At 42.4% G+C, this 16,368-nt stretch overlaps 1 protein-coding gene across 3 annotated transcripts in view; it reads left to right on the plus strand.

Annotated features, from left to right (window-relative positions):
- Positions 1–16,368, plus strand: part of DVL1 (dishevelled segment polarity protein 1) — a 150,112-nt gene that overhangs the window by 127,189 nt on the left and 6,555 nt on the right. For 2 of the 3 annotated variants that reach the window (XM_069949078.1, XM_069949080.1), the window contains 5 exons: positions 147–214; positions 2,514–2,663; positions 7,942–8,073; positions 10,827–10,994; positions 14,747–14,953. In XM_069949078.1, coding sequence (XP_069805179.1) covers positions 147–214; positions 2,514–2,663; positions 7,942–8,073; positions 10,827–10,994; positions 14,747–14,953 — 725 coding nt within the window. The remainder of the gene's footprint in view (positions 1–146; positions 215–2,513; positions 2,664–7,941; positions 8,074–10,826; positions 10,995–14,746; positions 14,954–16,368) is intronic. The other variant, XM_069949079.1, reaches the window with a different exon arrangement.

Raw genomic sequence — 16,368 nt, forward strand, 5'->3', positions numbered from 1 at the left:
AGCTGAATTACAGTATCCACTATGTACTATGTATAGGATGCCATACCACAGAAAATATCCAGCACAGTACAGAAGCACATAAGGTGGTACATAGAATGACTATAGTTCCATATATCCGTCTCATTAAGTCTCTCATATTGTTCCAGGCCAATAAGCCTCACTGTAGCTAAATGTTGGGATCCCACACCCAGGAGCTACTTCACCATTCCAAGAGGTAAGAAATGTATGTAAGTCAGCAGGTGTTAAATTGACTGTACAAGACTTAATCCTATGGTTATTCATCAGATCTTGTGATTGAGTATGAATCTGGTTGCATATAGAAGACACACAGGCTGGTAACTCCCTATAGTGCACTGGGCGCTGAGGATGAAGGTATGTCTCTTAGTCTCCGACAGCGTTCCCATGCAGGTTTAATGTGGTGCTCCTTATGGAGCACTGCGCCGCCCCCAGAGTGTCGATCTGCCTCCTGCCTGCCCCTACTATTGATTATCAATGGAGTGGGCTGGATCTGCGCTCTGGGGGCCAGGCAGTGCTCCAAATGGCCTAACCGATTGGAACAAAAGACTGCACAAGAATGGCGCTGAAAATAAAGGTAAGAGACATACTTTTATCCTCAGCTGCTGATAGTTCCCCTTTAAAACAATCAAATCAACCCAGTTAGGTTGTATGTATTAGGATATTTGAGCCTTACTTATAAAGGATTCTATCCTCCTTTATAGGCTATGTAAAACTTTGCAAGCAGAGTACTACTTGGGTAGCTCTAAGCTCTAAGCTCTGCAATAAAAACTTATATGCAGATCAATGTGTTGCCATAGTAACAGACTACAAAATAAAAAACATTGTGTAGGCTATGTTCACACAATGTATCTTTTCGTAAAAGTATGGTCGTTGTTGCAATGATACTTTGCCTTGTGGTCTATGGGATCCCAGCCGGAGTGTATACACATGGTATACACTCCTTCCGGGATCCCTAGCGGCGCCGCAAACAACTGACATGTCAGTTTTCTGAGGCCGCTATTCAGTGAATAGCGGCCACAGAAAACCCTGTCAGTGCTTACAATAGAGCGAGCGGCTCCGGCTGAACGCTCTATTGTGTGCTTTGGGGAGTTCTGATGCGGGCATACACGGAGGCGCCCACATCATAACTCTGCGACACGAAAGATCATCCGGCCAGTACTGCAGTACCGGCTGGGATGATCTTTTCGGAGACCGTCCGTTCCGTGACTCGGCCGGGTCACGGAACAGCTGGTCTCTTACAGCATGTGAACATGGCCATAGTCTTATCCTGCTGTCATAATCTTTTCCATCTCTACTTTTTACTAACCTACCGAAATATCATTATCTGTATTAAATCCTTCACTTACCTGCTCGTTTTCTCTATAGTAAATATATTTTCATGAATATTTTGATAATATTATGTTAAGATACATTTTGGCATTGTCTTCTAAGCCCAGAAGTTGGGGTCAGGTGGAAGGGATTTACGTGATTTTTTTTTCCATTGGTCAGCATAGGAGTTTTAGGCACAAATGGGTAGAACAGTTTTGAGCCTTTTTTTAATTATTTTTTGGAAATCTATACTTCGCCGTATAGTTATTACTCATGAAAGATAACAATCATTGAGCTGCCCAGCAATATTTAACTTTATGTGTAGATTTTCGGACAGACCAGAAGGCTACAACTCACAATCAATAGAGAGTTCTATAATAGGAAAACTAAGAGGTCCTTGAGATTGTACATCAATTTAGAGAATTGTGATGGGGATTTTAATTGATCTTCAATAACTGGAATTCACTCTATATACTTAAAGTGTCTCTGGCGTGTTTTTTTTCTTGCTGAAATTAATAGTCCAGGTGATTTTAAGAAGCTCTTCAATTGGGTTTATAAGGCAAATACGCCATTATCTGCATTCAAAAAGACTTTACCCAGGGCCCCCCCCCCCTCCTCTCTCTCATTCACTGCTCATTGTCAGGAAATCTCGACTCTTTTACATCAGTCGAGCCCTGTGTAACCTATGGAGAGGGGAGGGGGGAGATTAGTCACCAGAAGAGAGCAGAGAACAAAGGATTACACAGTGAGAGCTGTGTGAAAGCTGGTATTCAGAGGTCAGAGAGGTCAGTGCTGACTTCAGAGGAGATAGCCTGGTGATGTAGCTGTAAATTAACTCTTTGTTGTCTGGTTTTGGTGCCTCATCTACCTCAACCCCTCACCTCTACATAGACAATCATAAAGACAGGGGGGAGAGCTTCAAACTGCTTTTTCATGATAAAAATGCGTTTTTCTGCTAATAAACCCAATTACAAAGTTTCTTAAAATGACCTGTACTATTGATTTCTGCAAAAAAGATTTAAATGACAGTGACACTTTAAAAGAAGTAAAATACTGGGTAGATATATAGACAAATGCAGAAATGCACATCTTACATTGTTACTTGTATATAACTGAGCTGATTCTGTCCTCTTTTCCTATCATTGCAGTAACTTTCTCTTCTTTTGTTCCCCATGTCCTATTTGCAGCGGAACCCGTGAGACCGATCGACCCGGCCGCCTGGATCACTCATACCTCAGCCCTGACGGGAACATACCCCCGTTACGGTATGAGCCCCTCCATGAGTATCATCACATGCACCAGCTCCTCATTAACAAGCTCTATACCTGAGTCGGAAAGTAAGTCACACTGCAGCCCCCGCAATGTGCGCAGGACTCATCCTGCTCTGGGGCAGCAGTGTAACCCAAACCCACGATCCTGCAATCCAGGAAAGCAGTAGGTTGTGCCTGTTACCCTGCCTTCTGCTTGCCACTTAGATCAGCTAACATATATTGTAGCTTTAAGTAGATTGGAGGTTGATGGAATGGTGTAGAGCAGAAGTGTTCAGCTGTTTTCTGAATATGAACTACAAGACCCAACATTTGCGGCCGTGACGCGTTTTGTAGTTCAATGGACTATTCCAAACCTAAAGAAAAATGTACTTTTCCCCTATCCTATGAAAAATTAGGAGACTCCTGGGGGTCTGACCTCTGTACACCCTGCCGATCTCTGTATCGGCCACCGGCCTCTTTGTTATGGATAGAGCAGCGGGTACGGCACATCTCCCACGTCTCTATTCATTTCTGTGTAGGTGCCGGAAACAGCCGAGTAAGTCGGAAGAGTGCTTACTCAACTCTCTCCGGCATCTCCGTAGGAATAAATAGAGCTGTGGGTCACATGCAGGTCACATAAGTTGTATGCATAACAAAAGTTGTATGCAGGTTGTATGCATAACAAAGATCGGTACAGAGATCGATACAGAGATCGGCGTAGGGTACGGAGGTCGGACCCCTCCCCACCCCAATCTCTTAATTTTTCCCAGACAACTTCTTTGACACAAAGGCATTTTCCAGGACTTTTTAATTGGTGGCCTATTCCCAGTATAGGTCATCAATATCTGATTGGAGGGGGTCCATCACCCAGTAGATGACCAACAAAGAACAGAGACAGAAACATTCAATTTAACGACGGTAGCTAAGCTACAGTAACCCAGCACAGCCAATACACAGTGTATGGTACAGTCTGCTTCTGGCTCGGTTCACTGTCTATATAGGCACCATGGAGGGAGATTTATCAAACATGGTGTAAAGTGAAACTGGCTCAGTTGCCTCTAGCAACCAATCAGATTCCAGCTTTCATTCCTCACAGACTCTTTGGAAAATGAAAGGTGGAATCTGATTGGTTGCTAGGGGCAACTGAGCCAGTTTCACTTTACACCATGTTTGATAAATCTCCCCAGGTGTCTTGGCTTTGGCAAACAGCAGATGTGGGTCCAATGAGATATTAGTGGCATATCCTGAAGATTGGCCATCAATTATAAACCTCTGGAATCCCCTTTAACTATCATTAAGGGGGCATTCACATGTTCCGTGCATGGTCTGTAAATACAGATAATGTACTATGGAACAGACTTTGGAGTTCCAAGGTAATGATTGCAAATGCTGGGAGCTCCAAAACTGTTTAAATCTTCGAGCCACTGCACTGACACTGTGTGTCAGCACAGTAGCGCAAGGTTTTAAACAGTTTTGGAGCTCCTGGCAACATTATCATTATCTCCAGAACTCATGAATGATGATGCTGGGAACTCTGCGTCCGTTCCGTACATGTAAATACTCCCTTAAACTGGTCTACATGTGTCTAGAGACCACAAAGACAAATCAGGCTATGCCACATCCATTACAAGCTGCCATAGACATATAGACAGGGTCAGTAGACATATCCCATGCCAGTTTCATATCATTTCCTAAAATCGGATTGTAAAGCCTTGCATTCATATTCACATTGAATTTATTCTAGATATCTTCTTGCTGACTGACTCCACCTTCACCCTCCCTGTTTCCAAATACTTGATTTTTAGGCGTGTTATTCTTTTAAAAGTACAGATCTACCACTTTAGCAACTAAAGTGAGTGAACAGCAATGAGATCAGTACTATAGTCAGTACCTGCAAAGCGCAGAATACGAGGATGGGGTTTTGGGAGCCTGGCCCTTTAGTGGGACCCTAGAAAACAACTGAGAGCTAGTAGGAGTATAGCACTACAGTGTAACCAAAGTGGGTCCAGTTTACATCAAGAGCATCCAGTGATTTATATTGACCTGACAGCGGTTCTCGGAGCACTGAGGCATAGATGCTCTTTTTATTGTCTCGTATAACTGCTTTGTGGGTGTCAGATGACAGATTCCCTGGATTTGCCGTTTCCCTCAGCAGGTGAAGATGTCGTTCCCATTGTTCAGGTCTACAGTCATGGTTTTGATGTTACAGAGGGAGGTGACGTGGTATCATCTTTCTTATTTTAAGGGGACATTTGTAACCATGATCTGTTTTCTTATGTCCCGTCACATGGATGACCTGTTCTGGCCATTGTCCACTCGGGGGCTTAGCTAATAATTTCTGTCACTTTAAAGATAAATGCTTCTTTTTGGTGTCACGTTAGCTATGCAGGTGTCACATTTCTGTGGGTAACGGACCTAAAAGCCAGTGACCTGTGTAGATCATGACACCTGTGGTCAGAAGTGAAGTTAGTAACATAGAAAAACCTGGCCGGGGCAGAAAATCTGCGGCATAAGAAAGTAGGGGGTTTCAGATTTAAATTAAAAAAAAAAGTTAATATATTTAATTCTGAAATCCAATGGAAATTTTTTTTTTATTCAAACAAAATTCTTGCTGGTAGTTATTATTTTATTTTTTAAAGGGGAATTATCAGCAGGTTAGACGGATCTAACCTACAGATTGTGCATGGAGTACTGAGGATGAAGATATGCCTCTTAGGGTGGTACTACACTGGGTGATTTTTCGGCGATAAACGATCTCAAACGAACGCGCAGATGAACGATCTTAAATCCTTCACCCTATAACACAGGACAATGATCGTTACTTGCGCTCGTCCTTTCCTGGCTGATAGACCAGGGAACAATAGAACGACATGTTATTACAAGTGATGTTCGAACGATTTGTAAACGATCAACGATGAAAATAGGTCCAGATTCTATCAAACTGTTCTCGTTGGTCATTTAAACATTGCCTGCTATTACACAAAATGATTATCATTTAAATCCGAACGATCAAACGATTTTTCGAACGATAATCGTCCCGTGTAATACGCCCCTTACCTTTTATCTTCTGGGCAATTCCCTTGGAGCACTGCCCTACCCTTAGAGCGCCAATCTGACCCTTCTAATGATTACCAGTGGAGTGGGCCGTCATAGAGAGCAGGCCGGATTGGCACTCTGGGGGAGGGGCAGTGCTCCAAAGGATGACTACATATCTTCATCCTCAGCGCCCTGTGCACAATAGAGAGCTATCAGCAGGTTAGAGTTCCCCTTTAAGTGGTCCCCTAATTCAGAAATTTCACCATTCACCATTTTCCTATACCCTATTTAGAAATTGTGAGTTAATGTGAGGGGACAGAGGGTCCTCTGTTCTGGATCTTTGTTTCTTTGCCAGAATGAAAAGCAGCTATAAGGATCTTCTCTTGCTCTGGAGGACAGACAAACCATTGATATAAATGGTCACTGTGTAATTCTTAATTTTCCCTGTCGTGGCACTACAGAGGAACTGAACACTTACTGGCAGGCTTTCCCCCAGATTACAGCTGATCGCTGGGGGTCTAACAAGGGGACACTTAGTGATTGGTTTATTGTCTAAGGTCCCTTCTCACAACTAGGAATAGTCAAAAGCAGATAACCCCTTGAAGTGTATGGCAACATAGGAACGTGGAGCTCTCTCCATATGAGAGGCTGGATTCACACTAGCTTTAAAAGGTACACCGAGAGAGAAAAATTGCTTTCAAATCAACTGGATTCCGATAGTTATACAGATTTGTAAGTTGCTTCTGTTTAAAAATCTCAACTCTTCCAGTACTTATCAGCTGCTGTGTGCCCTGAAGGAAGTAGGGTATTATTTCCAGTCTGACACAGTGCTCTTTGCTGCTACCTCTGTCCGTGTCAGGAACTGTCCAGAGCAGGAGATGTTTATATGGGAATTTGCTACTGCTCTGGACAGTTCCTGACATGGACAGAGGTGGCAGCAGAGAGCACTGTGTCAGACTGGAAAGAAAACACCACTTCCTGCAGGACATACAGAAGATTTGAGATTTTTTTAAACAGAAGTAATCTACTAATCTGTATAACTTTCTGACACCAGTTGATTAAAAAAAAATTCTCCAGGTCACCCCCCTTGAATACAGATATATCTTTATGTATGTATTACAGCTACCCAACTGCAAGTGTGATGACCTAAGCTAAGAGCCCCAAAAATATTAGGCTAGTGTGACCCCAGCCTCAAGCCCCTAAATCCTTGCACTTGACTTAGCTATTAATGTAATGTATGTACGTGACATGTCTGCACTCATTACTTCCTTCTGCTGGAGGTCAGAGGTCAGGCCCTTACACTGTCTGCAGAGTCTTTGGTTTCACAGATCATGTCAGCATGATAAACCAGTCTTTTTTCATGGACCACTAAACCTAAAATGCAGATTCATCTTTATATGTATGTAGGAATACACTGTCTTTCTAACAGATACGACCTATATGGGATAATATCCAGTGCTGGGGGGTAATACGCTAGTACTGTGGAATGCTCTAGGAGTATGAAAAATTCACAGAAACAAATGTAATATCCAGATAATACAAGTCTAAAAACATTCAAAAAGGTACTCTGGCTAAAAAAAATTATTTTCTGGTATCAGAAAGTTATATAGATTTGTATTTTACTTAAATTAAATTAAATTAGATTTGTAATTTATTTAAAAATCTTCCAGTACTTATGAGCTGCTGTATGTCCTGCAGGAAGGGGTGTATTCTTTCCAGTCTGACACAGTGCTCTCTGCTGCCACCTCATGACAGGAACTGTTCAGAACAACAGCAAATCACTATAGAAAACCTCTCCTGCTCTGGTCAGTTCCTGACATGGACAGTGGTGGCAGCAGAGGGCACTGTGTCAAACAGGAAAGATTACACCACTTCCTGCAAGACATGAGACAGCTGATAAGTACTGGAAGACTGGAGTTTTTTTTATAGAAGTAATTTACAAATCTATATAACTGGCACCAGCTGATTTGAACTTTTTGTTTTGTGCTGGAGTACCCCTTTAAAGGTTTTTTTTTTATTATGGTGAATTGAATAAACATGTACTATACTTCTCTGTATATTATTATTATTATTACAATTAGTTCTGTGTATATTTTTGGTGGATTATCATGTATGACCAGCAGTTTTGTCAGAGATGGTTATTGCCCCTGATAATGTTAATATTATAAGTCTACTATGTATATTGTTATGTATTATTGTAAATCCATATAAAGCTGTTTGTATCTTGGGTTTGGTGGTCTCAGATCTGAGTACATTTTTCTTTGGACTATAGTAATGACAACGTGTACAAGATGTCAGAAATTAACACTTGTTACTACTTTCAATCCAGAACTGGAAGAGTCTCCACTATCGGTAAAGAGCGACATGGCGACTATAGTGAAAGTAATGCAACTGCCAGATTCAGGGCTGGAAATCCGAGACCGTATGTGGCTAAAAATTACAATTTCCAATGCTGTCATTGGTAGGTCGAAACAGATATCTAACTCATAATATATCTCCTTAAAGGGGTTATCTAGGCTTAGAAAAACATGACCACTTTCTTCCAGAAACAGCACCTCTCCTGTCTTCTGGGTGTGGGGTTTTGTAGCTCAGTTCCATTAAAGTGAATAGAGCTGAATTGTAATACCACACACAACCTGAGGACAGGAGTGGTGCTGTGTTTTTTCTAATGCTGGATGACTATTTGAAACAACCTGCATAGTGGTTAGATTGGGGCCAAACGGACCTGTATTCTATGCATTAGAGTCTTATTGCTACTGAACAATGTCCGACTGCTGTAACGTGGCTGCAGTATAGCATTTAGATTAGGGGTGCGAAACCTGGACCCTGTGGGTTCCACTAGTCACAATTTAGATAATCACTGTAACCTATGGGATCAACGTTGTGTCCATTAGCAACCTGCAAACTGGTTGTTGGAGCTGGATTTTATAATGAAATGTCTGAATACTGGTTAAAGAGGGTTGCCTCATCTGGACAAACCATCTAAGTATGTCTTATTTGGGCACTCTACCCATGTCTCTAAATTAGTAAGGAGAGCCACTCAGATGTCCATCCCTCTATTTTCATTGGAAGTGTCCAACTCTCCCTTATGGTCCTTTTACACAGAGAGATTATTGTTTGAATTTTCTCAATAACGATCGCATTTGAGCGATAATCGGCTCGTGTAAACACAGCAAACGATCAAGCGATGAGCGAGAAATCGTTCATCTTGGTCTTTCAACATGTTCTCAAATCATTGTTGTCGTTCATTTAAAATTTGCAGATAGCTACGTGTAAACAGTCTTTCACAGATTCACCCTATGTATGAGATGGGCTTAAATGGGTATCCCCCCCAAAAGCTAAAAAATAAAATGCTCCCAAACCTAGCTGGTCTTACTCACCAAGTCCCCCTGAGTATTTTGAGCCATCTCCTGTCTTTCTAGCTGCTTCCATTCCATAGTTACAAGTTTTTTAAAAAGCCAATCTATGTCCAAGGTTGAGGCAGTGATATAGCAGTTGAGGCAGTGATATAGCAGAGTTGAGGCAGTGACATAGCAGAGTTGAAGTAGTGACATAGCAGAGTTGAGGCAGTCTAAATGCTGATCGTTATAAAGACAAAATCGTTGCCTCAAAATCGTTGCCTCAAAATCGTTAAACGATCGATTGGGCAAATTGTCGCTCCATGTAAAAGGACCATTAGGGTACTAATACATGGGCCAATGAAGGCCCAATGAATATTGTAAACGAGCGCCGATCTGCTAGAGTGCTCTGTTACTAAGCCTTTTACACGGCCTCATTTAGCAAGGATTGCACGGACATCGTTAGCGATATCCATGCGATATCCATGCAGCTAGGGGCAACTGAGCCAGTTTCACTTTACACCATGTTGGATTAATCTCCCGTGAGGTGTCCTAGGGGCCAACACCAAATATCAAAAAGTTCACCTGGGACAGGACAACTCCCTTAATAGGAATAAATTAGTATTTGCACATACATTGCGGCTAATCCTCTTGTATTTGACGTCACAATGAAGCAGAGTTAAATGAGTGTGACCAGTGGTAATTAAACTCCAGCTCCATAAGGATTGTTGTGACTGAATAGAGGCTAAAGGTTGCCGTGTATCGGTTACACACCCGGATCACTTTGCTCTTGCTTCCTTTGAGGCGGACAGCTGTACATGGATGATTATTTGTCACGGCCGGAGGTCTTTTGTATCCCTGAATTATAAAGTAATGGCAAAAATACAATCCTCTTCATCTCATTTAGATTTATGTGTTTTGTTCTTTTCTATGGTCAGAGTAGTTATTGTCTTCTGTTTTGACCATTCATTGTGAAAATAAACTAAATGGACCTATAATGAACCCACATATCCTCAGGACTCTACGTACTAGTTGTATCCATTCCAGTTAGTACCTCATTTCCTTAAAGTTGAATGGCAAACAAAAATAAACTGGTTTTAAAAAGATATATAGATTTGTAATTTACTTCTTTTTAAAAATATGAAGTCTTCCAGTACTCATCAGCTGCTGTATGTCCTGCAGAAAGTGGTGTATTCTTTTCAGTCTATGCTGCCACCTCTGTCCATGTCAGGAACTGTCTTGAGCAGCAGCAAATCCCCAAAGAAAACCTCTCCTGCTTTGGACGGTTCCTGACATGGACAGAGGTGGCAGCAGAGAGCACTGTGTCAGACTGGAAAGAATACACCACTTCCTGCAGGACATACAGCAGCTGATAAGTACAAATCTGTATAACTTTCTGATGCCAGATAGAAATAAAATATCACTGGAATACCCCTTTAACAAAGGCACTAAACTACATTGAGTCTCATAAGTAGACTATAACCAGCAGCACCATTTGGCATAAACCATTCGCCCTATGTAAAGATCAGAGCAAAAAGATTTATTGTTAAAATTTATTACAGTGCTGAAGAATCCATTCTAGCCTGTCCTTAAAGGGGTTATCCAGCACTTTTCCCCCTCTCTTGTCTCAAGTTCCGGTGTGGTTTGCAACTAAGCTCCATTTACTTCAATGGAACTGAGTCCAAAACCCCGCCCAATCTGGAGACAAGAGAGGGGGGGAAAGTGGCCATGTTTTTGTAGCGCTGGATAACCCCTTTAAAACGAAACTACATCCTTTATGAAACATCTGAAATGCATCGGTTTGACTTTCAATGGATTAAATAATTTGTTGCTATAATAATATTGTAATGTCCCATTGTTCTGGTTGTCCCTACAGGTGCTGATGTTGTAGACTGGTTGTATACTCACGTAGAAGGCTTCAAAGAGCGACGAGAAGCTAGGAAATACGCCAGCAGTATGTTGAAGCATGGCTACCTCAGACACACAGTGAACAAGATCACCTTCTCTGAACAGTGTTACTATGTATTTGGAGACCTGTGTGGTAGTGAGTACCATATCCACCCTCTAAATAATATTTTATATAGTAGTAGGTGGGGGGGGGCAATATAAAGTTTGTTCATAGAGGAGTGATGGCAGATCAGTGGACCCCAGCATTTGGTGCTCTAGCTGTTGTAAAACTACCACACCCATCATTCCTGATACATGCCCGGAGTCAGAGTTGTAGTGCAGCTGCTAGAGGTCCACAGATTGCAGGTCACTGTAATAGATACTATGACTGCCAATGAGTGAGGAGACTCTCATGGTATTAACTGTACAGAAGAATAATGTCCCATTGCTCAATAGATGTATTGTGTATTACCATGTGCTGCAAGGAGATTTACGTTTACATCACAATATCTAGAATATAAAGAGTATAATTTTCATTGGAATCATGGTAAATGAATAAATAATTATTCATGGTGGGTCCTCTACAATGAGACCTATACTCTCAACTGTTTGGGTTGGTAATATGTAAGGAGAGAGGATGTCCAGGTCATACCAAGGAACAAGAAACTAGAAATGGCCAACACTTCTACTTTACTTTACTTTACTTCGTTTTCGGCTATGGGTGGTTTAAATTAAAAAAAGAAGGCATACTCGCCTCCCCTGATCCTCTACAGCTGCCATTTCACTCTTTCTCAGACCCTGCTTGTCACTGATGGTCACTTTATGGTTCCTGCAGCATGTGGACCTGACAGAAGCTGCCTGCTTAGCCTATCAGTGACTGAGGCAGGACACCATTGCAGCCAGTGATTGGTTGAGCAGACAGTTCCTCTGGGGTTGATGCTTCACAGGAAGCAGTAGTGATGAGCGGTGAATGGGAGATGGTGCAGTGGTGGCTGCAGGGGATCGGAGTAGGTGAGGTTTTTATGTGTAAAGGGGTATTCCACTCAAACATAATTTTTCATATGTTGCTGCCCATGGTGAGACTAACAATTTATTCTATACTTGTTATTATCTTTTCAGTCTCCTTCCCCCAGTTCCGAGCTGCTGCTTTCTGCTAAAGACACAAAACAATGTGTGTGAGCTTTTCTCTCCAACCCCCCCTTCCTAGATGGCTGATGTAAACAAGTCCCTATCTGAAACTTTGTAGCAACTTTGTAATGCCAGAAGAGATAATCACAGTGAGTTCATCAGCAACTTGACCTTAGGGCCCTATTCCACCGGACGATTATCGTTCGCATAATCGTTAACAATTAACGATCTCAAACGACCGCTATTGCGAAAGACCTGAAAATGTTCACTCATTTCCATGGAACGATAATCGTTACTTATGATCGTATTTACGATTGTTTTTTCTTTGCTATATCTTTGCTATTGCGTTCGTATCTACTGCGAACGACCGAACGACGTCTTATTCAATGCAAACGATTTGCGAACGACCAACGATAAAAATAGGTCCAGGTCTTATAAAGCGATCTACATGATCAACGATCAAAGCATTTCAACCGAACGATTATCGTTTAGATTCAAACGATTTAACGATAATCTGAATGATAATCGTCCTGTGGAATAGGGCCCTTATTGTCTCTCCCAGAATTACAAAGAAGCTACAAAGTTGCAGATACAGTCAGGGACTTGTTAACATCAGCTGTCTCAGAAGGGAGGGGGGGAGGGGGAGATAGGGAGAAAAGCTCACTCACAGATCTTTGTGTCTTCAGCAGAAAGCAGCAGCTCAGAACTGGGGGAAGGAGACGGAATAGATAATAAAGTATGGAAGGAATTGTTAGTCTCACCATGGGCAGCAACATATAAAAAGTAATGTTTGAGTGGAATACCCCTTTAAAGCATCTACAGTCAAGTATGAAAAATTAGATGTATTGGGTTGTACTGGGTTCTGTAGTGGTGCACTAGGCTTCACTTTTGTCCCTTCAGATGGAGGCATAAGGAGGGGGTAAAAAAGTTACTACACGCTCTGTTGCATAGGGAAAAATAATATCCTTGTATAGTGCTGCACAGGTTTACCATATGGCGGTATACAGTGCCTTACAGCCTCCATATGCCAGTGTAAAACCCATGAGGACTAAGACAGACTAGAATCTTCTATTACAGAATCAGTCGGCCCAGTAAATTACATATACATGGTAGGTCATGAGTGCTAACATTATGGACCTCATCCAGTAGTAGGGTCAGGTTCATCCTTTCATACATGGTACTGCACATGCATCTTTGATTCTTGTGTGCACAGCAATGGGACACTAGAGAAGGATGATCATTGTACATGCCTGTTCATGTGCCTATTCCCCCGTCTCTTTGTGTTGCTGGTTATTGTCACTTGTCTGTGTAAAGAGATAGGCTGGTTCCAAGTTATCACCTTTGATCAAACATCACTGCACCATGTGACATAGGGTTCTTAACCTGCATCATAGTGACAATGGGCTGTAGGACCTTTTCTTGTTACTGGGCATCAGATGTCCCTGCAGCCCTTGTAAGTGAGAGACTGGGGGGATAGAAGCTGCCATTTGCAGCATCACTATATAGTAATATTTATTTCTATAGCACCAACATATATCACAGCACAGTACCCTGGTTGGAATACAAGGGTTATTCTGCGACTGGGATAATAATGGGCTATGCTTAGGAAATCAATATCAGGCAGGTTGGGGTCCAGTGTCAAACGCCCCAGACGAATGGCTCATTCAGCTGTTACCAAATGTACAGGCCAGCAGTGATGGGACATCCCAGCTCTGCGTCACCTGATGAATCAGGCTTCTATTGTAAGTCTAAGGAGACCGATTTTTTTTATTGACATAGAGAGGGAAGCGGAGCACACTGCAGCACATCCTCTCCCTGCTTGTTTTCACAATCGGTACAGGCCTGTACACTCGGACCCGGACCGATCAGAACTTTTGACATGTCAAAAGTTGTTTTTTTTTTTAATAACAGTGACACTTTAAGATCAGTGCGTTTCTGGTCAGAACGCACTGTGCGGTTGTCCAGCGTGTGCACTGCCTCTTCATTCTGATGGGAGACATGTGTCCCTGTAAGTTCATAGGTCAAACACTTTAAATTAACCAACCAATCAAAAAAGTTTTGATCCGTTGGGCCCTTACAATGGTAAGGGCTGGGAAAACCATCTCTGAGCACTTCTCTCTCCAGCCTGCTGCAATCTCTGTCTTGTTGCAGGAGATGAGATCTATAGGAAGTTTAAAGACCTTGTTTCCTGTAGCAAGACAGAATTTGCACCAACCTGGGGAGAGAAGCACCTAACCACACGCTTCTCCCGATTCTAACTAACAGCCACTGGTGGCCTGAAAACCGAGACATCGACCAGTCAAAACTTTTGACATGTGAAGAGTTAATTCAAATGACAGGGAAACGTTACACCCAGGATCCCAGTGCTGTAAGGATGAAGTATAATATACTGACTTAATATCTGAAAACCTATTTCCTGGCTCTTGAAGGTTAAGAACCCATGATCTATGTAAAGCAGCGTTGTGTTCGCTCTGCCATGGAGTCCTTTGTGATGTTAACTTTATCCCCTACATCCAGGTCATAATTGTGAACCAGTGAAGTTTCCATCTCTATCCTTATAGACATGGTCAGCCACAATAGCTCCAGTATAGCTGCTCTCAGACTCAATGGGAATGGCGTCTAATCATTCACCTGGAAATTGTGATTTCAACATATCCGCTGTGAATTACCTGACAGCCATCTTTGTTGTGGCCATTGTGGCTGGATGAGAGCAGGCACTTATCATGTAAGCTCATGTATTCTTCCAGAAATAACTCATAGTCATTTGTATTTGCTCATCAGATGTGGCAGCACTGAATCTAAATGATGGGTCCAGTGGGGCATCTGATCAGGACACCCTGGCTCCCCTCCCGCAGTCAGCTGCTCCCTGGCCTATAGGTCAGGGATATCCCTACCAGTATCCTCTAGCAGCGCCATGCTTCCCCTCAACATATCAAGAGCCAGGATTCAGCTATGGCAGTGGCAGTGCAGGAAGCCAGCACAGTGAAGGTAAGTCCTAGAGGCCTCTCTAGCGCCCCTCTCCTTTTTGTTGCCTGTGCTTCATGCTTTTTTGTGTCTCTGTTGTGCATGTACGCCTTTCCCACTCCATAAGCTTACATGGTGTACACATTTGTTGGCTTTATCCATGGTATGACTTCACTTTCATCAATGGGACTCCTAAGAGATCAGTACTGCCTCCATACACAGAATGGGCACCATGGGCAGTCTGGGGTGCATCCATAATCCGTTATGCAGATGCACCAGGCATGAAAGCGGCGGCATGCTTAGCCAATCTGAGAATATCATCATGGATGAGCTTGGAGTAGCCTTCCACTATTTCAGCTAGGGGTGCACAAAGAGTATTAAAAGTTTGCATGAGTAAGGCAGCATAGAACACAGAGTTGCTAGTTAAAGGGTTAAAAAAAACATGGCTGCTGCCTTCCAAAAATAAGGCCATGTACTGCCGCTCATTTCCATTGTAGCTGAACTGCAGTACCTCACCTTGGCCAGGTGTGGCATTGTTTTTAGAAAAAGTAGCCATGGTTTTTTTTTTTTTTGTAATCCCTTTAAGTAAGGACAGGTGTGTGTTCTTCACCAGTACCGTAAGATAATAACCTGCTCCTTTGTCCCCTACTGTATCCTTTGCTACTAGTAACTGTGTTATTCCCTTGTTTTGTGCTGAGCAAGCATTAGACTGAAGGATGCATGGAAGGAATGGAGGAATCTAGGTCATCGGTAAGACTACAACTCCGACCTCAATACCAGAGTGCAAGCATGTCCATTCAGATATACCGCGGCCCTTCCTTCACAGCTGTAAACCGTTCTCCTAGATAGAGAATATGAAAGACATATTGGGGGAGATTTATCAAACATGGTGTAAAGTGAAACTGGCTCAGTTGCCCCTAGCAACCAATCAGATTCCACCTTTCATTCCTCACAGACTCTTTGGAAAATGAAAGATGGAATCTGATTGGTTGCTAGGGGCAAATGAGCCAGTTTCACTTTACACCATGTTTGGTAAATTTCCCTGAATGTTTGATAATTCTCCCCCATAGGATGCACAATTGTTTTCCAGAATAACCCTTTAAATAGACATGCCAGTAGAGCAGACATGATAGATAGATAGATAGATAGATAGATAGATAGTACAAAGAGAGGAAGCAGCACACAGCGAAGTAGGTGCCAGCAGGCCAGACTTGACCAAACCTCGATGTAGTATATATCAGGAAATCCCACGGCTTTCTGAAGATTCAGGTGAATAAACGTAAATTGAGAAACGCTTGAGAATGACGGCGAGAAGCTGTCGAAACGTTGTGCACATGGAATGCTGTAATATGTTACCACAATAAATTTATGTTTATTTACCTTAATCTTCAGAGTGCCGTGGGATTTCCTGATAGATAGATAGATAGATAGATAGGAGA

Source organism: Dendropsophus ebraccatus, chromosome 12 (assembly GCF_027789765.1).
Source record: "Dendropsophus ebraccatus isolate aDenEbr1 chromosome 12, aDenEbr1.pat, whole genome shotgun sequence".
Lineage (NCBI taxonomy): Eukaryota > Metazoa > Chordata > Amphibia > Anura > Hylidae > Dendropsophus > Dendropsophus ebraccatus.